At 45.3% G+C, this 23337-nt stretch overlaps 6 protein-coding genes across 6 annotated transcripts; 3 read left to right on the forward strand and 3 right to left on the reverse strand.

Annotated features, from left to right (window-relative positions):
* Window positions 1-2087: 2087 nt before the first annotated feature.
* Window positions 2088-4286, reverse strand: LAJ45_00321 (uncharacterized protein; the record flags this gene model as incomplete). Its single annotated transcript, XM_046109922.1, has 1 exon — window positions 2088-3680. One exon carries the CDS (start codon window positions 3678-3680, stop codon window positions 2088-2090), a length of 1593 nt encoding a protein of 530 aa, XP_045976615.1.
* Window positions 4287-5972: 1686 nt separating this feature from the next.
* Window positions 5973-7301, forward strand: LAJ45_00322 (uncharacterized protein; the record flags this gene model as incomplete). The annotated part of the gene is made up of 1 exon (XM_046109923.1): window positions 5973-7301. The coding sequence occupies one exon, from the start codon at window positions 5973-5975 to the stop codon at window positions 7299-7301; it is 1329 nt and encodes a 442-aa protein (XP_045976616.1).
* A 2009-nt stretch (window positions 7302-9310) lies between these two features.
* On the forward strand, window positions 9311-10242 carry LAJ45_00323 (uncharacterized protein; the record flags this gene model as incomplete). Its single annotated transcript, XM_046109924.1, has 5 exons — window positions 9311-9367; window positions 9431-9451; window positions 9514-9565; window positions 9619-9972; window positions 10031-10242. The coding sequence occupies 5 exons, from the start codon at window positions 9311-9313 to the stop codon at window positions 10240-10242; spliced, it is 696 nt and encodes a 231-aa protein (XP_045976617.1).
* Window positions 10243-11090: 848 nt separating this feature from the next.
* LAJ45_00324 (uncharacterized protein) lies at window positions 11091-15423 on the reverse strand (the record flags this gene model as incomplete). Its single annotated transcript, XM_046109925.1, has 12 exons — window positions 11091-12724; window positions 12806-13461; window positions 13512-13596; window positions 13654-13740; window positions 13795-14077; window positions 14128-14306; window positions 14373-14544; window positions 14601-14680; window positions 14732-14795; window positions 14860-14887; window positions 14949-15287; window positions 15365-15423. The coding sequence occupies 12 exons, from the start codon at window positions 15421-15423 to the stop codon at window positions 11091-11093; spliced, it is 3666 nt and encodes a 1221-aa protein (XP_045976618.1).
* Window positions 15424-16107: 684 nt separating this feature from the next.
* Window positions 16108-17628, reverse strand: LAJ45_00325 (uncharacterized protein; the record flags this gene model as incomplete). Its single annotated transcript, XM_046109926.1, has 9 exons — window positions 16108-16159; window positions 16248-16431; window positions 16480-16558; window positions 16614-16970; window positions 17021-17120; window positions 17172-17215; window positions 17278-17407; window positions 17469-17516; window positions 17573-17628. The coding sequence occupies 9 exons, from the start codon at window positions 17626-17628 to the stop codon at window positions 16108-16110; spliced, it is 1050 nt and encodes a 349-aa protein (XP_045976619.1).
* Window positions 17629-21972: 4344 nt separating this feature from the next.
* On the forward strand, window positions 21973-22408 carry LAJ45_00326 (uncharacterized protein; the record flags this gene model as incomplete). Its single annotated transcript, XM_046109927.1, has 4 exons — window positions 21973-21990; window positions 22057-22060; window positions 22128-22206; window positions 22279-22408. The coding sequence occupies 4 exons, from the start codon at window positions 21973-21975 to the stop codon at window positions 22406-22408; spliced, it is 231 nt and encodes a 76-aa protein (XP_045976620.1).
* Between the last annotated feature and the right edge of the window lie 929 nt (window positions 22409-23337).

The raw sequence follows: 23337 nt of genomic DNA on the forward strand, positions 1-23337 counted from the left end.
GTTGTAAAGAGACAGATATAGGTATTTATAGTGACTTTGTGGGGCGTGACGGTGGTATTTGGTTTCCAAAGTTGGGGTTCTCAACACCCAAGACCTTAGATAATGATGATGGGTGATGATAATGAGCGAACAGTGACGATTGATACTAGCAACAACGTGGATGGGAGCTTTCTAATAACCGTAATTGATACAAGAAGGCGGGGCGACACGAAGAGGGGAAGGAGGAAGAAAGAATAAGAAGGAAGCGAAAGAATAAATTGGGGCAAGCGAACTGGAGGTCTTTTATTGGGAGGGGGGGTACGAGTTGGTGGTTGGTGGCAGATGGAAGTGCCCAAAGGAAGCGGCGCTCGGAGAAGACGAGAAAGGGAGGGAAGGGTTATAAAACTTTGACTAGTGTGAACAGCTTTCTCTTCCCTCGTTCGCCTCTTATGCACTTGGTATGTCTGTCTGATTTGGCTGGCCTAAGTGTATCTGTTCGTTCCCATACAGACACTGCAGCAGCAGCAGCAGCAGCAGTGAGTGAACGCGCTCGGGTGTCAGGCAAAGCTAATGAGAGTGAACACAATTATTTCTAAAAGTACAGCGGTCTTCTTGGGTACAGCGTAGTGTGTACGTACATGCACGTACATACACGTGCGTACAATATGTAGGTAAATACATGTATGTACGAACAAGCCGAGGGCTCTCTCTGATTGATCTGTAGTTCAAAGAATGGGGGTGTAACTGGTAGGCCGAGGAGACAGCGGAATGATGGGAATTGGATATAGAAAAGCTAACACGAGATCTGGGAGATGGGTGATCATGATTAGGATCTCAAGACGACAAACTCTGGGCGATGTGCGTGAGGGTGTGGATAAGAGAGTGGAAATTGGAAAATGGAGATCTGCAGTGAATGCCAAACGCGAAGCACAGGCCACCACCACCACCACCACCGGAGGTTGGTAAACACCATCACTTCCACTACCACACAATTCACCATCACAAAAAACAAGAACTTGGCGGTTGATGTCCTGGTTCTGGAACCACGCGAGAGGGGGGAGAGGATGGATGACATTGGATTGTAGCAGTTCGTCGGTTACGACTTCTTTCTCTGTGTTACCGAACCAGACGCAACGGCGGAACCTCCTGCAGCTACATGATACGATAGAGGCACTTATGCTTCCCTCTATCGTGGGTGACGAGAAAACTTGCCGCTCAGAAAGTCTGGAATTCTGACGTTTCCCACTGAGCTTGGGTAGACCCACTGAGAAACCGCCGCTTAATTCTTGACTCCGGCAGCAGGCGACTTTATTACATGTACCTAGTATCATCACTTGTGCTTAATCATAACAATGACATATTATGCAAGCCTCGGACTTCAATGTCAGAGAAACCGTCATAGATATCACACGACTCCCGACAAGTAGGCTCTTGCTGAGAATTTTCTCAATTTCAAAGCTTCTGCGTTCCCATTTGTACCGAAAAACCACTGCTTTTGAAACTCGTGATTAAACTGAGTGTGCGCCTTGAGTATTGTGAGAAAAGACATGTACATAGGTACTCTATGTTATGAAGGTTAACCTATCCTGGTATTCTTACGGTAGTTCCTAGGCACATGCACTTTAGATGTTTTAAGTCACCTTAATTGGCTAGAGAATGTCTATCGGGGGCGCAAACGAAACTGTTCGCTTTGCGATCTTCGGTCGCGTCGTTATCGATGCTCACACAAGCTTCCAACGGTTCCCGGCGGCTCTGTCTTAATCTCACAAGCCACTTAACGGCTCTGAATCGTCGGTAGTTGCCGATTCTTCGATCAGGGCCACAAATTGTGGTTGGTACTTTGAGATCACGTGAACTGTTAAGTTTGGCTAACACAAACCAGAAATCATTTCCAGGCATGTCTGTAGAATGGTAGGTAATTATTATTGGTAGTTTTAGGGGCCTGGTAAACATTTAAATATGATATAACTAGCCATAGATATCAATTATCACTCCGGTTGAGTCAACTAATATGCCTCTTCTCTGACATCACCTACATATACTCATACAGTGCAGTCCTTGCCTTTTCTCGGAGGAAAAAAAAACTCAAAGAAAGAAAGAAAGAAAACTCAATATTTCCGGCCATATCTAGAGTCTCCATACTCGCTTCCAGCATAGGGAAGCCTTGGTGGTGGCTGCATTTGCCCTGAATCCCTAGCAAAGCCTCCCGTAATTGGTAGAGGTTCCATATACTGTTCTCTCGAGTCGTCTCTTCTCACATCAGGTCTCACACTTTGTTGGCGGATTGCTGCATATTCCCTTTCTCCATAGCCTCTCGATATCTCTGGTCGCGCACTGGCATGCCTTATGGGCAGGTATCCTCCCCTCTCATCAGGTCTAGCGCTTGTGCGTCCACCATGATCCCGTTCCCTCTCATCAGGCCTGGCAAGGGATCGGTCATGATAATCACCCCTTTCACCAATTCCCCGAGGATAATCCAGGATTTCTGTAGGTAGTCCCACAGGTGCCCTGGAGGTTGCTCTGGATGATGTCCGGGCGTATTCGAGCGGTGGTGGAGGATATCCACCCCCAATAATTGGAGGTGGCGGTAAAGATTGTCTTGCTGCTGTTGAATAAGAATACTCTCTATCTCTGTAACTTCTCACTTCCGCTTCCCGAGCTACAATACTGCTCTCCGGCCTCGGCGATTCATTATAATGAACCGGAGCTTGAGGTTGATAGTAGAGCGACCTTTCATCACCGTAAGCTGGTCTTTCACGATGCGGAGCATAGGGATGTCCATATTCCGCAACATATATCTCACTGCCTCGTTGTTGCTGAATAGCCGAAGATGGTTGAGGTATTGTTCTACCGTACTGGTCGATACGAGGAGGACTTAGAGGCATCCTGCTCTGTGGCCGATACCCCGAATTAACGAGCCGAGGGGATTCTCTCCTCCCACGCTCGGTAGGTGAGACAGAACGACTTGAGTGGCGAGTATGCCGGTACGGTCCCGGGGGTGAAGCAGATCTTCTTCCCACACGTGAAGGTTGACGTATAGGTACTGGAGGTGGGGGTGGATACCTACGGTCAAATTCATCATATGGTGGCCGTGGGGGATATGTTGATGCCACTGGGGGCACATATGCCGGCGTATAAGATCTGCGCGCTGCATAATCAATTTGCGCAGGGGGGCATGCATATGGGTCCGCTTCCCTGTGTGAATAAGGGTCGTACGGACGATGAGCTGGTACAGGAGGGGGAGCAGGTGGGACAGAATAATAACCAGTTGGGGGAACATATGGATATTCGTAGCGTGCCCGACTCCCGGTATCATATTGGCCAACACGGCTCGGGGGTCTTCCTCTATCGGGAGTCTGCACTCGCGGCACTGGCTCACGATAACCAGGGGATGCAGGTTCGGGTTTGATATAGGGTACCGGTGAAACTCGGCCTCTATACGGAGGTCTCCCGGCACTCCCATATGGAATCTCTGCATCAACCTCAACTATCATTCTTTGGTTCTGAGATTCTACACGAGCCATATTTGCTGGGCGGACTGGCTGGGGCGCCGCGGGCGATCGAAGTTGACTCGTAGCAGAATAATGAGGTCGGGCCGGCGGTGAGTAGTCGCGTTCGGGAATTGTATCACGCGTATTATAAGATTTCGCTTCTGAGTCTCTATGTCTTGAAGCTTGATCTTGTTCCCGTGGAGTAGACATTGCAGCTGGACCTGTAGGTGGTTTTCGAAGAGCTTCAATTAGATAAGCCTCTGGTCTTTCCTCCTGTTCGAGAACTCCTGCTCTCCTTGGTGCAGGTTCTCCTGTCTGCATATCCATGTCTTCATTACCAGGGCGGGTACTTCTCGTCGCTGAAAGTCCAACTTTCTCCATTACCTCCTCTAAATTCAGATCTTCCTCATCTATCGTCACTTGTCTTTTCTCCTCGACCTGCCTCTTTAACTCCTTCTCTATTCGTTGCCTCTTCAGCTTTATTTCTGCATTTACCAAGACATCTGACTTTGACAACAAAATGTCACTTATTCGGCTCTCTGTAATTTGACCAGCAGAGTCCGTAGGCCAACCCTGCGACTGACCACGCGATACACCTGAAGAGTAGTTCTTGTCGGCTGGAGTCCCAGAGCTCGAATTGGCAGGCTGCGCAGTTGATCTTAAGACTGATCCAGGTTGCGAAGCTGGTTTAAAGCGGGGGTGTTTTCCCGCATATATTTCATCGCGAAGCTTGATGATTTTCAAATACTCCTGGATCTCGTGTTCGGTATCGGCGCTATTTGAGGGCATTGGGGCCATCTGAATTTCTGTAGCCATGTTTTTTTCAGCGATAAGAAACACCGCAGCAGCGGATAGCACCCCTAGAAACCCTGTGAGTAATCACTCGCTCGTCGAAGTTCTATGGCTGGTTGTGAGCACTGTTGAGCCTGACATGGAAGGAAAGGAGGGAGCAAAGGACAAACCGCTGGAGTGACGAGACATTCATCAGATAACAATGCCAAGACTCAAGTGCTAAAGATTAGATCTAATCAAGAACCCCTACGGTTACTGTAGTTTCAGTTACGCCGCCATACGTGATAAGAATGAACGACATGCATATGTGCTACATACTGCCGACCCCACATTTACAAGATCTAGTAGGTATTCTATTTTCACTATAGGTCGACGGTTGACACCTTGTATTCATGACTGTTGGATCAATTACAAGTAACTAGAGGTTCTTCATAGACTCTCACTCGAAAAACACTTGACCTATTTTGGTTGCTCCCTGGAACGCGTCGCTAAGTATTGAAACATGTTTATAATATGGAAAGCGACCAATAGTGCTCGATCCTACATCTGGTTTTAAAATAAAAAGTTCTCGAGTCTTTACTTATGTATTTAAGATATACTCAAAATCCTTATATTTCTACTTATTCCTCTATCCTATGATATTTAGTAGCCTATGCTCTAGCATCAGGGATCGTGATGAGCTCGTTGAGGTTAAATGGCGATAAAGACTCGGTTTTATACTGGGGAAAGAAAAAAAAAGAGTCGCCCCTAAGGATTTCTACCAAGTGTGCATTAGGTATTACTCGGTTGTAATCTGTTAGCATTCTAGGCCAGGAACGATTCTGTACAAGCTTTAGATGTTTGCCCTCGTACCTTTCAATAATCAGCGATAAATAGTTTATTGTCACCAAATTAATATTTACTGTTCATCTATCAAATTAAAATTTAAAGGACTAGAAAAGTTATATAGGCATACATAGAAAGATTCGGTAGCGGTATTTGTCCGAGATTGGGCGATCATAATTACAGCTTTACAGAGTGGATAGCTATATGTCGATATTGCGAGATAATTTTGAGTCACCATAGAGTCCTCATAATTGTCCATTTTAGATACATGTAGTATATATCGAGCCTATAATTGAGGCTAGTCCCGTATTGATTATTTACAAAAGCTTACGTCGTGGGGAGAATTTAATACATATACTATTACTTAAGAGGAACGATACTCCAAAGCAACCGGAATCGGATATAATTCTCCATAGACTGCGCTACGGTGATATTGGTGATGTAGGTTTTTAATGCTATAGGTATAATTGTAACAAAGTTGAGAACAAGCTCGGGTAGAATAAGTTAGAGTGAGACTAGGGATAAATCAGAGAACGTAAAAAACCCATATTGGACCTTAATTTTGGGACACGCACTTCCAAAGCCCGATTGAGCGCAAGATTGCCTTGTTTAGCGCGAGGGTGAGCTCAGCTCAACGAAGTTCAAATCCTGAGCCCTAAGCTTCTTATAAATCCCTCCCAGATCCCACCATCCCACCACCCCCCATCTCTCCTTTCGACCTTCGACATTTCAACCTTCGACATAAAGGTATATATGGCTAAATAACCCGACAACAACACCCACACTCGCACTCATACTGGAACTCGCGCTTTAGACCCCATTAAATTTCGCTCTCGGTCCCAACTAACGATATCTAAACTCTAAAGTATCAAGAAATCGTATTCAATGACGAATTCTGACGCCATATCATTCGAAATTTCTGACATGGAAATAACCAACGAGCTCCAATCTGACGGTCGGTCATCCTCTGAAACCTCCGACACCACCATCAACGAATGTCAAAGTAATAAGACGCCGAAATCCGAAATCCAATCCCCAGTGTCTTCGACAGCAAGATCTGATAGTATCGCTATCGAGAACGATTCACAAGATAGTCGACCCGCTATGGGTTCAATAGAATCTGCTATGAGAAGCTCAACGCATGACGGAACAACTGTAATGGGGGATAAGGCTTCGTCACAACCTCAAGTTCAAACACAGCGAGAAATTGGCGCTGGCTCATCGAAAATTGCGGTATCAAAGGAGTCCAATGTCAAAAGCTTGGAACCACTTGTCAGCAGGTCCTCAAATCACAGAAAAGTGCTTAACCCAACCACCACAACAAGAAGAAGCTCTCGTATATCTAAAGCTCCGGCTCGATACGAAGATTCTAGGGTTTCCATTCACACATCCGAAGTCCAAAAGAAAGAGAAGGCTATAGTGGTTGCATCTGATAAAAGGTCCCCGGAATTAAACATCTCCTCAGTTTCCCTTTCGCCAAAACCCCCCATCGATTCCCAGGGTGATGATACTTCTGCCAAGGTCAACTCAAAGAAAGAAACTGCCGTTGAGTTTCATCCGCCGCGCAAAGGTCCAGGAAGACCGCGAAAGCGCCAGAAATACGAAGGACCACCCGAAGAAATTAAATCAGTTACCCCAGAGTTCTCTCACACAAAAAAGAGAAAACTTGATCATAAAGCTCTCGACGTTACAGCCGCAACTACGACCTTAGACCCTGCTTTGACAAAGATCCTAAAACCTGAGCATAAAACTCGTGGTCGTGGCCGTTCGCGTGTCGCTACCAACTCGACTCGCAAGACTCGCAGCCAGAGCTCCGCTAAGATTTTCGACTCTAATTTGTCCGATTCGTTGACTCAATCACCGTCCACAGGGAGATCTAGCTCCCCGGAGGGTATTTCAAAACTTGACTTCGCCAAGCTCGATACCGCTTCCCTTTATTCTTTTATTGGAGATGCAATAAATCATTACTCAAGTCTTCCAAAGACATTGGGTGACCCAGATGGCTTTAAGGCTCTCTATAGAACCTTTTTCCCGAGTACCAGTTACCAACACTATGCAAAAGCATTGGGGCTTGAAGTGAGTGATTTAGATCTCAGGGAGGCGATGAGGAAGATTTGGGAGATGGTGAATGGCGGGGAAAATGATAAGGAGGTTGTTTTGCATAGGCTAGGCTTATCTTGGGCAAAGAAGGGGGCTTCTAAGAAACTACTATGAAATACCGCCGTGCGAGTTGATCGACATTCCGTGCAATGCTACAAGGCCCTAGAAAACAATCTAGGATCAATGTATAACACTCATGAAATATTGGTCAATTCATATAGTATTATTGTTCTTTTAAGTTGTTCATTGCTATTTATGGCTGTAAATATGGGACTCAATCGTTAAAGAATCTACATATCTCAGTGGATTCTTTTTATTAATATTGATTGACTATTTTTTATTCACTGGCCCAATGATTAATCATAGACCATCACTCGGCTATTTACTTGCCGAAGTGGCGTGAACGGCTAGTGAAGCAAGTAGGAACCGTTCGGCCATCATAGGCCCGTAAATAATTCAATTGAAGGAGCCCCACCCCACTACAATATAATATACAGTATGTTAAATGGGGATTTTAATAACTTCACATGCGGTGTGACCGCCCACCCGAAGATACTCCTCCGGAAAGCATCTAAGCATGCAGAATGAGATTTGGTACGTACTAGTCAGTTTATGAACTTAGATCGATTTTCCTTAATGACTGCTTGCGAATTATTCAGTTTGGGTAAAAAAATTGAGCACTCGATCAGGTACTATATAGTTCATGACTAGACTTAAATAAATGTATATTCCCATGCATGTTGTTATAAATCATGGCTACATGTATATCTCGAACCTTCTTCCAATCAAGATCGACATAGACAGGTTAAATTACATGTATAGAGTCATCCGATCATGAACGCTTACCTAAGACTAGGAAATTGACGAGAAGATTTGAAGGACCCTTTGATGTATCGTATCCGATTTGTAAAGTGCTCTACTAGCTATTTAATTAGGAAGAAGAGGAGGTTTAGTTAATTATCGCCTTAGTTCCTATATTATATGGGTACGCTTCTAGACATCAGATGTGTTCATTGGCGTCCGGAGGCAATACCGTCAAGTTTTCTCAAGCGTTGACTAGAAGAGGAGAGATATGGGGGTGGAACGGGAGTCAAATGGGAATCGAGTCAAAAAGCATCATACTTGTTCCGAATCATCAGACTTGAGAATCACTTCAATATGCGGTATCGTTCAAATATCAATACTTCTACATGGACGTTGAAAGAATTGTATGCAGAATCAAGTATAAAGGCTAAAATATCCGACTACGACTAGAGTAATATATTGAGCTCCTGGTTACACGGCCAATCTAAAGTGTAGGTACTGTGCACTCGAGCTTGAATACATGTATATACGTACATGCATGTCTTTAACATACGAGCAAAATGGAGTTCTCGTCCTCGAGTGTGGACGTAGATTATAGGCAGTAGAAGTCGAAAAGCAATACTACAGAGTTACAAAAGTACGGAGACTACATGTACTCCGTCACCTTCGACCGGTTAGCTACATGTTCCTTGGTGATAAAGGGATTCCAGCTTCGTTCCATACTTCAGCCCTAGTCATCTGTGAAACAACATCATTGAAATCTGGATATATCCTAGTAGTACCAACCATAGAAGGCGCTAGATTATATAGAGGCCTACCTACATGCGACTTCTAGGGGATATGTGTATGTACATAGCTAGCAGAATTCCATCCCAATACCCCGAGCTGCTGAGAGACATCTGTGAGAGTGTTAGGGTTGGATTAAAATTGTCGGTGGCTTCTCCTAGCAAAGTCGCTACGTTATCCCATGGTTCGTCAATGCTGACCCTTTTTCGTGGGGGCTGAAAGCCACACGAAACCGAGCCAGACATGCTGACGGAGCCAAAAGAGTGGCTAGTGCTAACAAATCGTTATCAATTATTGGATCTGAATCAATCTCTCGACGGACCAGGGATAACATGGAATAGGCGCTAACCATTAACGGATTCCTGCGGGACTCCATAAGATACATGTAGGGTTGTGGTTACATCACTGCACAGGACGACGCTCAACAACGCTGTAAATTACTTAACTTTGTTATAAAACGACCACAAATCCGTTCTTAAAATCATTAAAACATTAGCATCGTCACTCCCATAGAACGCTGAACATCCCAAAATATGGCGCAGGGTACCGAAGACGAAAAGCCCGTTTTCTTTTTCGACATTGATAATTGTGTAAGCACACCCACACAGATAGGTTCATTGAAGGCAATCACACTGACTCATATTACAACATAGCTCTATCCACGAAGCAAGAGGGTATAAAATGCAGCGCTTTAGCTTGACGGGCTCTGAAAACTAATCTATCAAGCTCTTCCCAGGTCCATGATATGATGAAAGAGCTAATCAACAAATACTTCCGCGAGCAGCTTGGTACGCTCCCCCATCCACCAAGCACAAGGGTTATGCGTTAACTTCTTCCATAGATCTTGATCGAGCAGACGCTACCCTTCTTCATGAATCATACTACAAGAACTACGGACTAGCTCTCGAGGGCCTTGTGCGCCACCATAAGATCGACCCTCTTGAGTACAATCGAGTAGTCGACGATGCCTTACCGCTCGAAACCGTGCTACACCCCGATACTGAATTGCGAAAGTTAATTCAAGACATCGACAGGAGCAAGATTAAGCTATGGCTATTCACCAATGCATATATTAATCACGGAAAGAGGGTTGTTAGGTTGTTAGGAATTGATGATTTGTTCGATGGTATCACGTACTGCAATTACGGGCGCGAGACTTTAATCTGCAAGCCTAAACTTGAAATGTACGAACAAGGTACGTAATCAGACTTCATACTTTGTGGCTCAATAGCTGATATTTTTCCAAAACGTAGCCATGAAAGATGCAGGCATCACTGATCGCTCTAAGTGCTATTTCGTGGATGATGCTGCCATAAATTGTGAAGCTGCCATCCGCTTTGGCTGGAAGAAAACAGTCCAGAAGTTGGAGCCCGGTGACCCAGAGCCTGAACGGCCTGTAGCAGCACACCATATTCGAAGTTTAGAGGAGTTAAGAGATATCTTCCCGGAGATATTTAAAAGGTAGTATATGATAGAAAGATGTTTAGTTATATCAAGAAAGGTGCAAGGGTGTTAGAAACCTAGGTGGTGATTTTTTTATGTTACAATAGACTTTAAAAATAAGATACATACCTCCGGTTTGGAAAGCGAGTCGTAGTTCCGGTTTAAACCGATCGAGGCCCGCCCATTCCGGTAGGGCTTGTGCCGAAATAATTTTTATATGTGCCCCTATAAATCCAATACCGTTAATTCTCGATCCCCACTTCGCTAAATCTTAATTTCGGGTGAGAAAAAGTATGTATCTGCAGGAGCCCGTGAAGTTTGATACGCCGGTTCGCCTTGGTTCGGACTTACCACATACAAACACGGGGATAGTGGATTATTACATGTAATGTGTTATCACCACAATCTTAGAGTCGGGCGGGACTAAACCTAATTAGGACTAGTTCGAGACAAATGGAGATCCTTATTCAAGTAATACTGCATTTGCTAGAAATTTTAGATGAATAATTATGGTATTACTCATTTGGAGATTAAGAATTATGACAAGAATCCCAAAACATCATCACGTGCACTGCATATATTATTGTTACTACACCCCGAAATAAGTACCCGAAATAAAACCGTTATGCATAACAGAACATGAGCTTTTATATGCTGACACCAAATCATCGCTCTCCACAACAGAAAAAAAAAACAGAGAAATAAAAAAATTTAGAACGAATAATAGTAATTGATAAAATACGATGAATGAAATAAGAAAATTGAGACAAAAATTGTTTTCCCTTACTAATACTCTTCGCACTTTTCCTCATCCCCCATCCTTCAGTCATTTCCCGTGAAACACATAACAAGATGAAGAGAAGGGCTCCTTCACTTCTTCTCAAACATAGCTCTTCTGGCAGCAAATGAAGATTTTGGGGCGTCTGGATCTTCTTGCTGACTAAATCTCTTTGCACGCTCTGCAATAGAACTCTTGATCCGTTCAGGTTTGAGAGCTGGTTTTTCTGGGCTCGTGCTTCCGGATTCGCTTCTAATGTGGCCAATAGATCTCAGGCTCGAATCCTTTTCGGGACTCATTCTCCCGGAATCAGTCCTTGTATGACCCACAGACCTCAGAACAGAATCCTTGTCGGAGTTCATACTTCCAGACTCTGTTCTTGCGTGTCTTATAGGTCTCAAAATAGGTTCTCTGTCAAGGCCCGTGCTTCCAGATTCAACCCTCACGTGTCCTACAGACCTCAAAACGCTATTGTCGGAGTTCATGCTTCCCGACTCTGTTCTTGCGTGCCTGATGGGTCTCAGAGCAGGCTCTCTGACAGGACTCAAACTCCCGGAGTCGTTTCTTGTATGCCTCGTGGGCTTAAGGACAGGCTCCCCAGTGATGGTTACTGGAGACTCACTTCTCATAAATCTCGTTGATCTTAGGGACTCCCCTGATGTTTTGAGACCAATCGTTGCAGATTCGGTTCCTGCGCGACTTAAAGGCTTAATGATGGTTTCTTGGGGAGAGGTGTGGGTAACAGATTCGCCTCTTATATGCCTTCCAACCCTAAAGGACTCGGGTGACTTCGCTCTAGCCGAAATCGCCTCCATCGGAGAAGCTTTATTATAATCGGGGCTTTTCATCGGTTCTGGTGACACCTCTGATTTGATGGAGCCGATGGCCGTCTCGAAAGTTGGAATAGAACGCCTGGCTATCTTTTCTGCGACCGAGGAGATCTCGGAGGTCACCCCTATAGTTGGCCCAAAAGGGGTCTGCGCAAGTCTTCCTGGTCTTAGAGGCCTTTCTACTTTTTCCAAAACTGGTGAAGATGGTTGAGTCGGTTCAACTACCACTCTCCTTTTCCGTACAACTAGTTTCGGAGATTCAACCTTCTCAACTGGTGATGCGAGGGGCTGAGCGGTATCAGTTTCGGCCTTTGTAGGTATCTCTACCTCCAATGCCGATGCAAGTAATTGAGTAGATTCGATGCTCTCGGGATCCAGTACTGGGGACTCAACAGGTTTCTCTACGGGCAACCCGGGGTTGTGACTCGACTCGGTATCCGGTGATGCTTGAATGACTTCTTCTTGCACACCCGGGAAGACTGTTTTCGGCTCATCCTTCACGGGCGTTGGAGGAGGAATATCCTCTTCCTCAATTGGCAGGACCGATTTAACTGGCTCTGGGGGAGGCATAACCTTTTCGGTTTTTTCTTCCTCCACTGACAGACCTGACCCTACCGGCGCTGCTAAATGCATACCCGTTTCTATTTGCTCTCTCTCGCATAATGGAGCTTTCTCCATTGAGGTTGGGGGTGACATGCCCTGTTCTTCCTCCTCAACTGCCTTCGCAGGTGTCGGAGAAGGTATGCCCCTTTCCCCCCCTTCTTCCTCGATTGGTAAGGTTGACTTCGCCGGTGTCACTGAAGGCATATCCGTTTTCGCTCTCTCTTCCTCGGCTAGGACTTGTTTCGCTGGCGTCGGAGGAGGCATGCTTCGCCGCTCTTCATCGATTGGTAGAACTGCCTTCGTTTGCGTTAGAAGTGGTATATCTTTTTCCTCTTCCTCCGTTTCCGCCGGTAGAGCTGGTAGAGCAGGCTCACCCTTGTCCAACTTGGGAGGCAATGGCCGCTCAGTAGTTGGGACAGGTGAGTTCTTGGGTTCTAGATTAGCAATTCCAAGGCCAACACCCTTCTCATCATCCAAATTTTTCGCTGCACCAAGGGGAAAGCCACTGCCACTGTTCCTCTGGGGCGACATAATAGGCGAGTCAGACCCACCATATGCAGCTCTTGCTCTTGCATCGAAGATTGACTCCTCAAAAGACTTCTTTGGGGGATCAGGAGGTAGAGATTTTTCGTTTGCATCTGTGGCTGGCTCCGGTGGAGGACTAGTGATGGAGGGCTTTACAAAGGCTTTTTTCTTTTCCCCAGCCCAAGCTGCCCAGGACGAGAAATATGTCCCAGCACGGGTTACTGTTTCGGCCACTGGTATCGCAGGAGTTGCTATACTGGTGGTGGCGGTCGAAGCTGCGGCAGATTCTGTAGCTGGTAATCCTTCACTTGTCGGGCTTGTGATGACCTCAGAATTGGGTTGGGGAGTAACATCCTGGGACCTTCTTTGCTCCCTAAACTTCTCTACATTCTTCGACAGGTTACTAAATACTGTCGTGACATTGGTGCGGCCTGAGGCTAGAGTTGTGGCGAGGACTTCTCGGCCACGGTTAACCTTCTCGTCTACTCCTAATTCCCTCATTTGTCTATAGAAATTAGTAATAGTGTTAACGTAGGATTATGAAAATATACATACTGGACGATTCGTCGTTGAACATCTTCCATGGTAAGACCACCAGCCATCACATGCTTTGGAGGGACAAGATCAAACAATTCAGAATCTATTGGGCAAGATTAGCTAGGCAACAAATATTGCACTTCCTGAACGAAAATCTTACCAGTGAACTTTTGGAATATACGGAAATTCTCTGTCATTTTCCAATAATCCACCCAGTCCATCTGAAAATCGTATGCCGGATCTCCCTCTACTACATATTAGTGGGTGCACTTTTGAAATGGCACCTGGGTTGGTCTCTCACCGATATCTGGTAAAAATAAATTTTGATCCGACCCATGATGTTTGTCTAAAAATAGATGATATTTCACAGATGACACCATGGAGAGTACATACTCCTCGAACTGGAGACGGATATAATCCTCACTTCCAACGAAGCCCATAGTCTTCGGCCTTGATGGATCTGCTTCATCCCAGGATTCTGTGACTGAAAATACTAGAGCATCTATCCATCTCCTGTCGGCGGCCGAGAGTACTAGTGCAGCACGTAAGGACGGAGATGTCACATTAATAGAATTTTCATCAAGCTTTGAATAATGTCAGTGACAACTTAATGAATGGGGTACGCATATCTCACATTTACAAGTATGTCCGAGTACCTGTCTCTCTGTTGAAGCAACAAGGAATTTGTCGAACCAACGATATAGGACTTTGTTCCAAAGTCTGCAAGGATATCGAGCTGTTGCAAGGGGGTATATGGTCCAAATAGAGCTCCCTTTCCGAAAATTTGAAGGGGGAAACCCATAAATTTCAGAACTTAACGAATTAGGATTATTCAATCAAGTCACTTAGTCATCGCTGACAGCAAATCAAGAAACTCACGAGATTGCCTATCGCTAGTCTTGACAGACGTTGGCTTTCTTAGCTTAGATTCATAGCTATTTAGATCAGGATCACTGCAGTCTTCTAGGTTTCGCAGCAGCCCTGGGACAAGCGAAAGAAGTGAAAACTGTGTCATGCAAAGCCTTTCACACCGTGAGCCAAAGAATAGCATCTGCGGGTATTAGCTTTGATTATGTTCGTATTATGAGGGCCATTGCATGGTACAACCTTAGGTTGCAAAAGAGCACATTTGAATAACACTAGTGTTTGGTGCCGAAATTCGTAAACCAATTCCCGAAGTGACAAACCTATCATGTTAGTTCTTCCAATATGCTTAGAAGGAACCTCCGATAGCTTACCAACATACTGTTCGCGTCCATGTTCAATATCTTTGAAAGCTTTTTTCAAGCTCTCTTGAAATTTCTATATCCCCAAAGCTTAGAAATTTAACCTAATGAACCATGAAGCTGGGGTGGAAGTAGCTTGCCGTTATAATATCCAAATCCTCGAAGTTCCTAATATCACAAGTTCTATGTGAGCAAAAACTATACAAGAATGTTTCAAGAGCTCCAATACCTTTGTGCAAACCAAGCTGTCGTTACGGCTGAGAGCTGTTGCTTCAAATGTCCAAAGAAGAACGTTGGGCTATTCGCAATAACGACTACAGCCTTCTGAACCGTGGAGCGCGTGACATCTGCAGGCCGGTCTATAAGCTCATTCGAGTCCAGCTGTCTAGTACAGGATATCCCGAACAAAGTTGTTGGCCCTGAGGCTGTTTCGTGCTTCAGGGTGAAGTACGAAAAGTCTTCTTCTGCGAAATGGGCTCCATCGGCGAGTGCCAGAAAAGGGAGCAGCGGCCATTCCGATATGTGATCTTGGTCATCCACTCCAATCCAATGCTCAACCTCAGGTCCCCTAAACGTGTTTTGTTAGTTTCAATGTGCTGCTGGATTCGTTTGGTGGGCCGGCCGGAAAAGGGGTCAGGGAAAAACCTCGCGTGGTGAAACCCGATTATCGACACAACCGGGGTATATGGGGTCGTTGTGTTCATGAGATAAATTCTAATAGTAGGTCTCTTGAAAGTATTGCTAGGAAAATTCAGTGACCTGATGATTCGAGCAGGGAGAGTTCTGCAAGGTAGCTGAAGAGTGAGGGACGGAAGTTGTACACGACAGGGTATTCTACGTCATGGTAGAAGGATTGTTCGGGCACGGGCCATTGGCCACGAGAGACTGCAGAGCCACGAACTGCCTCAAGCCACGACGGCATAGCACCTACACTTCCACGAGTCTATTTCCTGATGGACGCTTTCTAGAAAAAAGATTGCTAAATGTATTATTGCCTAGACATCTACCTGCAGAACAATTTTCGGACATCTTTATTCGGTTGTGCGCTATGTATATTACCCCATATCCCATTCCCCGTTCCCCGTTCCCCGTTCCTCTACCCTAGCTCAGCGCATATGTTTTTAACCCTCTCCAGATGAATTATTTCGTAATTTCATTCATGCATCCGCCTCCCCCCCCCCCCCCCCCCTCTTCCCCCTCCTCCTCCCTCTTATCTGACATTCCCCTGGAACGCCACAACATAACCTATCAAGAAAACAACGAAATGATTGAACGACGAGAGCATTGTAAGCGCCAAGAAGGTATAAAGTTAAAGTTAAAGCAGAGATACAAAAATGTATCATGCATCGTAACATTAAACTGTTTTAAATCAAAAAAAAAATATTTCCTCACTGTTGGGCAGACCCATCGACATTGTGGTAATCCAAAATTTCCGAGTACCTGCAGACATTCGCGTGTAAGCATAAGTAATTTGAACAAATTCAGGAATCCAGAAATAGGAATAGGAGCAAGAAACCACAAATCTTACATCATAATTTTCCAGGTGTCCACTGGTAGATCTGCGTCGTTAAAAGACCAATCGAATTTTTCCCCTGCCACTGGCTCATCGGTGGGATCGTGATAGGGCGCAAGATATTCGTGAGCAAGAGCTGCCTCGGCGGTGATTCTCTTCCTAGGATCGAAGACGAGCATTTGCTCCAACAAATCGATTGCTTCAAATTGTTAGATAATTATTAGGCATAGATATTGACGGCACTTACCTAGAGGATCGGCATTCCTGAACTTTTGAGACAGGGGTTGTCTCTCCCTCTTTGGGAGCGACTGCACGAATCTCAAGGTCTATAATCTATAAGTACTGTAAAAATCCTAGGTATGGAGGAGTTTATGAACTCACATTCTCGCTGCAGATGGTGTGGATAACATCATCTGGTGGTGTTCCAAGAAGTTCGGTAATGATGGAGAACTGGTTAACATGGTCCTTTCCTGGGAAAAGTGGCTTCCCCTCCAACATCTCCGCAAAAATGCATCCTGCACTCCAGATATCGACCTCCACATCATATTTCTGCCACGTCAACATAATCTCTGGTGCACGATAGTATCGTGTGGAAACATAACCAGTCATCTGAGGGTCCTGGATCCTTGCCAACCCGAAATCGCAGATCTTGAGATCACAATTCTCGTTCACCAAAATGTTACTTGGTTTTAAGTCACGGTGGACCACTCCGGCAGAATGAACATATTTCAAGCCTCGCTAAAAACCGTCAATTTCCGTGTTTGTCGCGGAGAGATAACTCAACATACGAGAATTTGATATAGAAAGTATTGAATGAATTGTTTCTCCAGTGGCCGTGAGGTTAATAATCTATGCAAATCGGTCCCAAGAAGTTCGGTAACAAAGTAGCTAGTGATGGAAAATTAGTTAAATCACAAGAGCCGAGGCGGATGTACGCACATGTCTTCTAGAGGAGATATGAAGATATCGCTCAGACTAATGACCTGGATATTATTAGAAATAGCTTTCTTTGAATTTAGCGGGGTAATGGTCTAGTTCAACATACATTCTCGTGTCGCAGATGCTTGAGCAGTTTAAGCTCTCGATAAGTTCTTTTGGACAGAACCGGGGTGCTGAATGGCTTCATAATCTTCTTGATGGCAACAGCTTGACCTGTCAACTGATCTTTGGCAGAGCTTTTCCGGTAACGTCCTCAGCGATCTTGTTTTGACAAGTTTTTCGGAAGAAAATAATCACCATACGAGACCAAAGGCACCCATTCCTACAGGTTGTAAATCCGTATATCTGCAAAAATGATTAATAGGGTACGGATGCGATAACAAAAATGGGGGGCCGCATACCTGCTGGTTATCTCGAACGTAGTGCCGAAAATTTGGGCACGAACAAATTCAGCCATGTTGAAAGCTGGTCAATCGATAGAGAGTAAATTGTTGAGGGGACAGATGTTGACAGAAGCAGAGATGGTATGTAGTCTGGGAGGGCAAGACAGCAGCGGAAGACGGATACCTATGTGGGTGAATTTCACGAAACTGAAGACACGGAGGGGGGGATGCGGCGAGGCGTCAAACTAAATAGTAGCCGCGTTTTCGTCGGATAGGAACAGAGCTAAATACACATTAGGACTAATAACCTTCGCAGTTATGTGGTCAAAACCAAGATTTTCAGGGCTCTGTGGAACGAAATATTTGCCTTCCAGACAGAGAAATGGGGGCAGCAGCGAGGCGACTCCTTGAACTGTATGAGCTTGATCTTGCAGGGCGTCGCGTTCGCCTGGGCCTCTTTGGTGAAGAACGGCTTCTTTCCTTGGAGATCCTCTCACTCCTGGCGATGAAATCACCGTGCAGCAACAGCAGCAGGCGCGGGGTGAGAGCGGGGCTGATATCGGACTACTCCCCAACCAGAGCACCTACATACCCTACGTGACCACCTCTGTTACTGTCCGTGTTTTCACCTACTCTATTTCTGTGGCGCAAGCTCAATTCCTCCCCATTTTTTGTTACAATAGTCCTAGGGTATGTGTTATCTTTATTTCAACTTTTTTTTTTACCTTCTCAACGGGATCACGGCACCAGCCTCGTGAGTGGCATGAAAGCTAATTGGTCGGATCAAACTACCGGTTTCCAAGTATTCATGAGTGGACTGCACAAGCAAAGGGACAAGGGCATCCTCTGCCCAGATTCCGTTTCCGTACAAACCTGATGGGAACCAGCGTCAGCCACAACCATCATTTGCAAAATCCTGGCCCAAGCCAAGAACGCATTTTCGGATTTGTGCCTGATTCCTATTCTTTGTATGCTTTTTTTTTTTTTTAGAACTCCCCAGGGAATTGGTTAGACCCTGAGAATTTCATAGAGCGGTTTGGACGCGGGGCACTCCGCACGAGGGTCATCTTGTCTAGATGCCAAATGATAAATCTGTAGGCAGCTTAGATATCTCAGGTACAATTACAATGCAAGCTTGGACCAGTAGCTAAAGCTTCAGGACCAGTTTTTTTTTTATCCATTTATCAGTTTCCTGTTTTTGAACCTTGGTCGGAGGTTGTGTGTAGTTTTACCCTGTGATACAACCCATGAGGCGTCACAGGAGCAGAATTAAAACATCGTTTTAGTAGCACTTGTTCCTCTGGCTTCGATCTCTGAGCTTCATTCTCAAGATTTGTAGGTACAAAACCTCAAATGTACACCGCGTTCTTCTTTTTTCAGGCATTCGCGCTGGAAGACAAGGATATCGAGGATAGCTTCTTAATCCCAACCGAATGCATTCCTCGAGGCGGCGTAGGGTTGGTAAGGGGAAACCTCGAGAGAGCCGAACGAGATTGCGATTCACACGGAACCAATAACCGGTCTCCTCCCAACACCTGGCATCAGGCTTTGATAGACCACAACCGTTGCATTAGTTTATACTGCAGATGACCAGTGTAGTATCGATTTGAGAACGAAAGTTCTCTACTTTATACGAGGTTTGTATAATTCACATCCTTGATGATGATGAGTGTCACCAAATTGCAGTTTTTGGGAGCTCTATGCAATTCGATCTAAGCGTGCATAAGATTAGCGAAGGTCTAAAGGACGGAACCCATGGCCGGTTCTTACTCGTACTTGGGTTGCCGAATTATTATAATTGACATTGCTCAGGGAATCTTTTCCATTCTCTGGAATCAAGAGGAGTAGATTTTAAGAAATGATTCTGTAGCGAAATCATGAGCATAAAAGAAGGGAATTCTATCTGTCATGAGGTGCTTACCATATCTTGGGTCCACAGACATTAGTGAGCGTTAACGCGTTTTAGGGACTTGGTAATAATAAACAAACGACCAAAACAAAAATATCACTAGAAAACAGAAACCTAGTCCAGCTGCAGGCGTGAAAGTATTTAAATAAATGACGGCAGGAGTTCCTCTGCAATCACCATGGCCGTGAATCATGATAATGACGAATTTGTAAAGGTACCGTGTACTCTAGGGCAGGTCCTTGTTTGGAGAAAACGCGAAGGTCCCGCCGCCTGACGTCATCAAGTGAGTCTGCCAACACGACATTAGACTTGACTATGCGCAGTTTGATCAATTGAATAGGAGGGAAAGCCAGGTCATACCGGACAGGAATGAATAAACCGGATCCCTCAGAGCTGTAGATAATCGCAGACTAAATTAGTGAGCTCTTAATACCATTGCGGTTCTGGTGACCTCCTTCGGACCCTGGATGCTGATCAGTTTTCTTTCTTTCGCGGGAAGTCAGTTGCGTTAAACATGACTTTAACAAGGTTTGGCCCGAGGCCGGGGAATCAACCAATTTGAACGTTGGACATGTCTTATATATAATTACATGTATAGGCGAGTGAGACAGCCCTAGGTATCAAGATATTATACCTTTTTATAGACACCACCGAAAATCGCGATACAAGCTCTACTTGATCAAATCCTTTAAGCTATAAATTTACATGTAGTCACTCTATATGTTATTATGCACCCTGTAGTTATAATTACAAGTACATGTACTTACATAAGTATAAGGAGTACGTATATACTACATGTACCGTACTACATAGCACTATTAGGTACTCGTATATTTGTGCTGGGGACACATATATATTTCTTTAATTTGCATGTAATATTGATTGGCATAACATGTATGCATACATGTTATCATGTAAATTGTGTACCTGAAGGTTCCGATTTGAAATTAGCCTTGGGAGACCTACATGTGATAACACAAACTGCAATCACCCAAGTATCGTCGAGCAGTATTCACTCATGACCTCTTATATATATAATCAGATCACGATCATAGGATTATATATGACTAAGTACTTGGGGGCATTACCGGAAGTGGGGTAAAACTGATACCGCATCATATTGATCAGTACCTGAGTGCGAATTGCAAGAATATACGCTTTATCTCCATATTTGCATGAGTTCTATGGCATTGTCAAATTTGCAAAGACTGCAGTAGTAATTTCACCCAAATTTCTGCCACCGTACTATATACTTAAGTATACTGGGGCCTTACGGCCCACTTGTTGAAGCAAAGGGGATCATGGGTGTTGTTCTCGTATCACGGTTTACAAGTTCAGGAGACCTATAGTTAGTTGATTATATAATTAATCTAAGCACTTCTATTATAATAACCTTTACGTACAAAGTAATTCTCATAATTCTTGTACTCTTGAAGAATTATTTGTCCTTTAAAGGCGACAGGGGCTGTGCTGACTGGTAATGAGGTGGCCTGTGAAGTAAGGGAGTGACCATTAGGAAGTCCAGCACCGAATGGCGACATACCGTAGGAGATTTCTCGGGAATCGAGAATCGCGATACCGGGACATCTGGCACATGGTTCAATAGATTAGTTGTGGTGGTTACCGATACTCGAGTCTCGCGTGGGAGAATTCTTGGCAAGCTATTTACCGCATTAATTCGTTCGAACGGCCGGTCACACAAGACGTCGAAGTTGCCTTTTCAAGCTAATATGAGGGAAGATTAGGGGGCGTATTCAAGACAAATAACCAAATACGGGAATTTCAACGTCTTGTGTGACCGACCGTTCGAACGAATTAATGCGGTATTTGAGCCTTGGGCACTGGAGAAGATGCTGGCGCCTTGGAAAGTCCGTAAGCGTACCGTAGATACATGTACTCAGGTAGTGTAGGTAGTACAGGCACGCTATGTTGATCAGAAGTTAATAAAGTACGTAGAGTAATCTACCTCGTCTGTCTGTCACCTGTCCAAACCTTGGTTCCTCTGACAAGACACCCTTTTTAACCATCTGATCAGAGTACGGTAGACTAAGTTTCCTGTGTATGCAAGGTTAAGATGACCATCATCAAACAAACATTTAGTTGAATTTAGGCTAGACACATAGAGCAGCAGCTAAATATGGTCTTTGCACAGCCGAAATTTCACAAATAAGGGCCCAGAAGCCAAGACATGAAGGTAAAGCTGGGCCGGAGGCCCTTCTCCATGTCCCAGGGAACTCCTTGAAAGTTTAGAAACATTACCCTCACGATGTTACGAGTCCCAAGTCTCCAGTCTCCTTTGCGCGAAGATCGCTCGCAGGCCAATAGGTGAGAACGCCTCTGGGACAAAAAAAGCTACTTTCATATGAGTTTACAGTAACGATAGTCGGCGTGCGGCGCGAAGACGGCTGTCAATTTTATGTGTGCTAATGTCGATCTTTCCTCCTTTCGCTGCCACACCCAACTCCAGGGGGCTGGCAGGCAGCCGGCTGGTCCTTGCGTAGACCAGAAAATGGAATTTTGGGCTTATGTACTTACTGGCAGTGGCAGTGGCCTGCTCTATGGACTCTAAGGTACTCTCTATGAGCACGCGTAGTACAGTAGGTAACTCCCCCAACGCTTTACCCTTAAATCAGTCAAGTGCTTACAGTAATTTGAATCGTTAAGCTGCTGCTACTGCAAACAAACCTGAGGCTGAGGAAGTGTGGGTTGTGCTGGAGCATTTCGTTCGGTTCAAAAAATCATTGTATGTGCCGGCCGTGGATACGTTTTTTGTTTGGTTGTCACCATATACTGACTCTGCCCGCGACACGAACAGCGACAGTGCATGTGTTTCTATCACTTACTTCATATCCCCATTCTCCCTTTTCCTATTTTCTCTTCCCCCCCACAAGCTCCGTGTTCCTGGGCATCTCGCCCCGTCGCCCCGCCCCCCACAGTTTTCATAGTTGATCAAATCAAGCAAGAGCACGGTAGAGTACCGTACCGGTAAAATCACCTTTCACGCAACTTGAACTCTACTTGCAACCCCCCCAGGACCTTGCCGAGAGCCTCTTCTCCCAAACCTCAACCTCGTCACTAACGACAACATCCTTCACATTGAGTACCTCGTTCCGTGGTCTCTCTGCTGAACACCTTCCCTAAAGCCCACGACACCCACCGTCATACATACCCTCCTCCTCTCCTCGCCAGTACTCAGCGGCCAGGCTGAAGGAGTGGGTGAGTAAGTGACCGAGTGAGTTATCAACGAGGAGCGAGCTAGTGATTGGTTGAGTGACTGAGTGACTTTGAGAACACTAGAGGGTGATCATCCTCCACTCTTCTTTGCTCCTGCTCCTGTTGCCTAGACCCCTTGCCTTTCCCTTTCTTCTCCCCTCCACCTCTCCCATCCATCACCCACACTCATACTCGTCCACTTGTTAGCCAGCAACGGCGGCATCGCAAGCAATTCGAACCCAATCGAATTCTCCGCGCCGCCCGCCGTCTGGCACCCCACCACCTAACTTTCAGCCCTGCGACTTGCCAACCACAGTCGATATCCCTCGCTTGTCGTTATTCACAGCATAGGGCGCACAGACTCCTCCGCACGCCGAAAACCTCGCGGCTGACTATCAACCTTACACCTCGCACCTTACTTATTGATTGCCAGACTGCCCCTATCCTCCCTTCGTGTGGTGTTGGCATCGATCGTGGATGGTCTTGAATCTTCCGGCAATCACCTTCGACAACTGTTGTTGGGCGGGAAAACATCGAGATAGGACGACACGACTGGATTCACTTGGACATTTACAGCATCCCTGCTAACTCAGAACAAAACTCCGAATCACGTCGTGGACCCAGGCTTTGCTCAAACGTCGACCCTTCTCCTCTCATCAAC

The sequence above is a fragment of the Morchella importuna genome (assembly GCF_003444635.1).
Source record: "Morchella importuna strain M04M26 chromosome Unknown Morimp01GS001, whole genome shotgun sequence".
NCBI lineage: Eukaryota > Fungi > Ascomycota > Pezizomycetes > Pezizales > Morchellaceae > Morchella > Morchella importuna.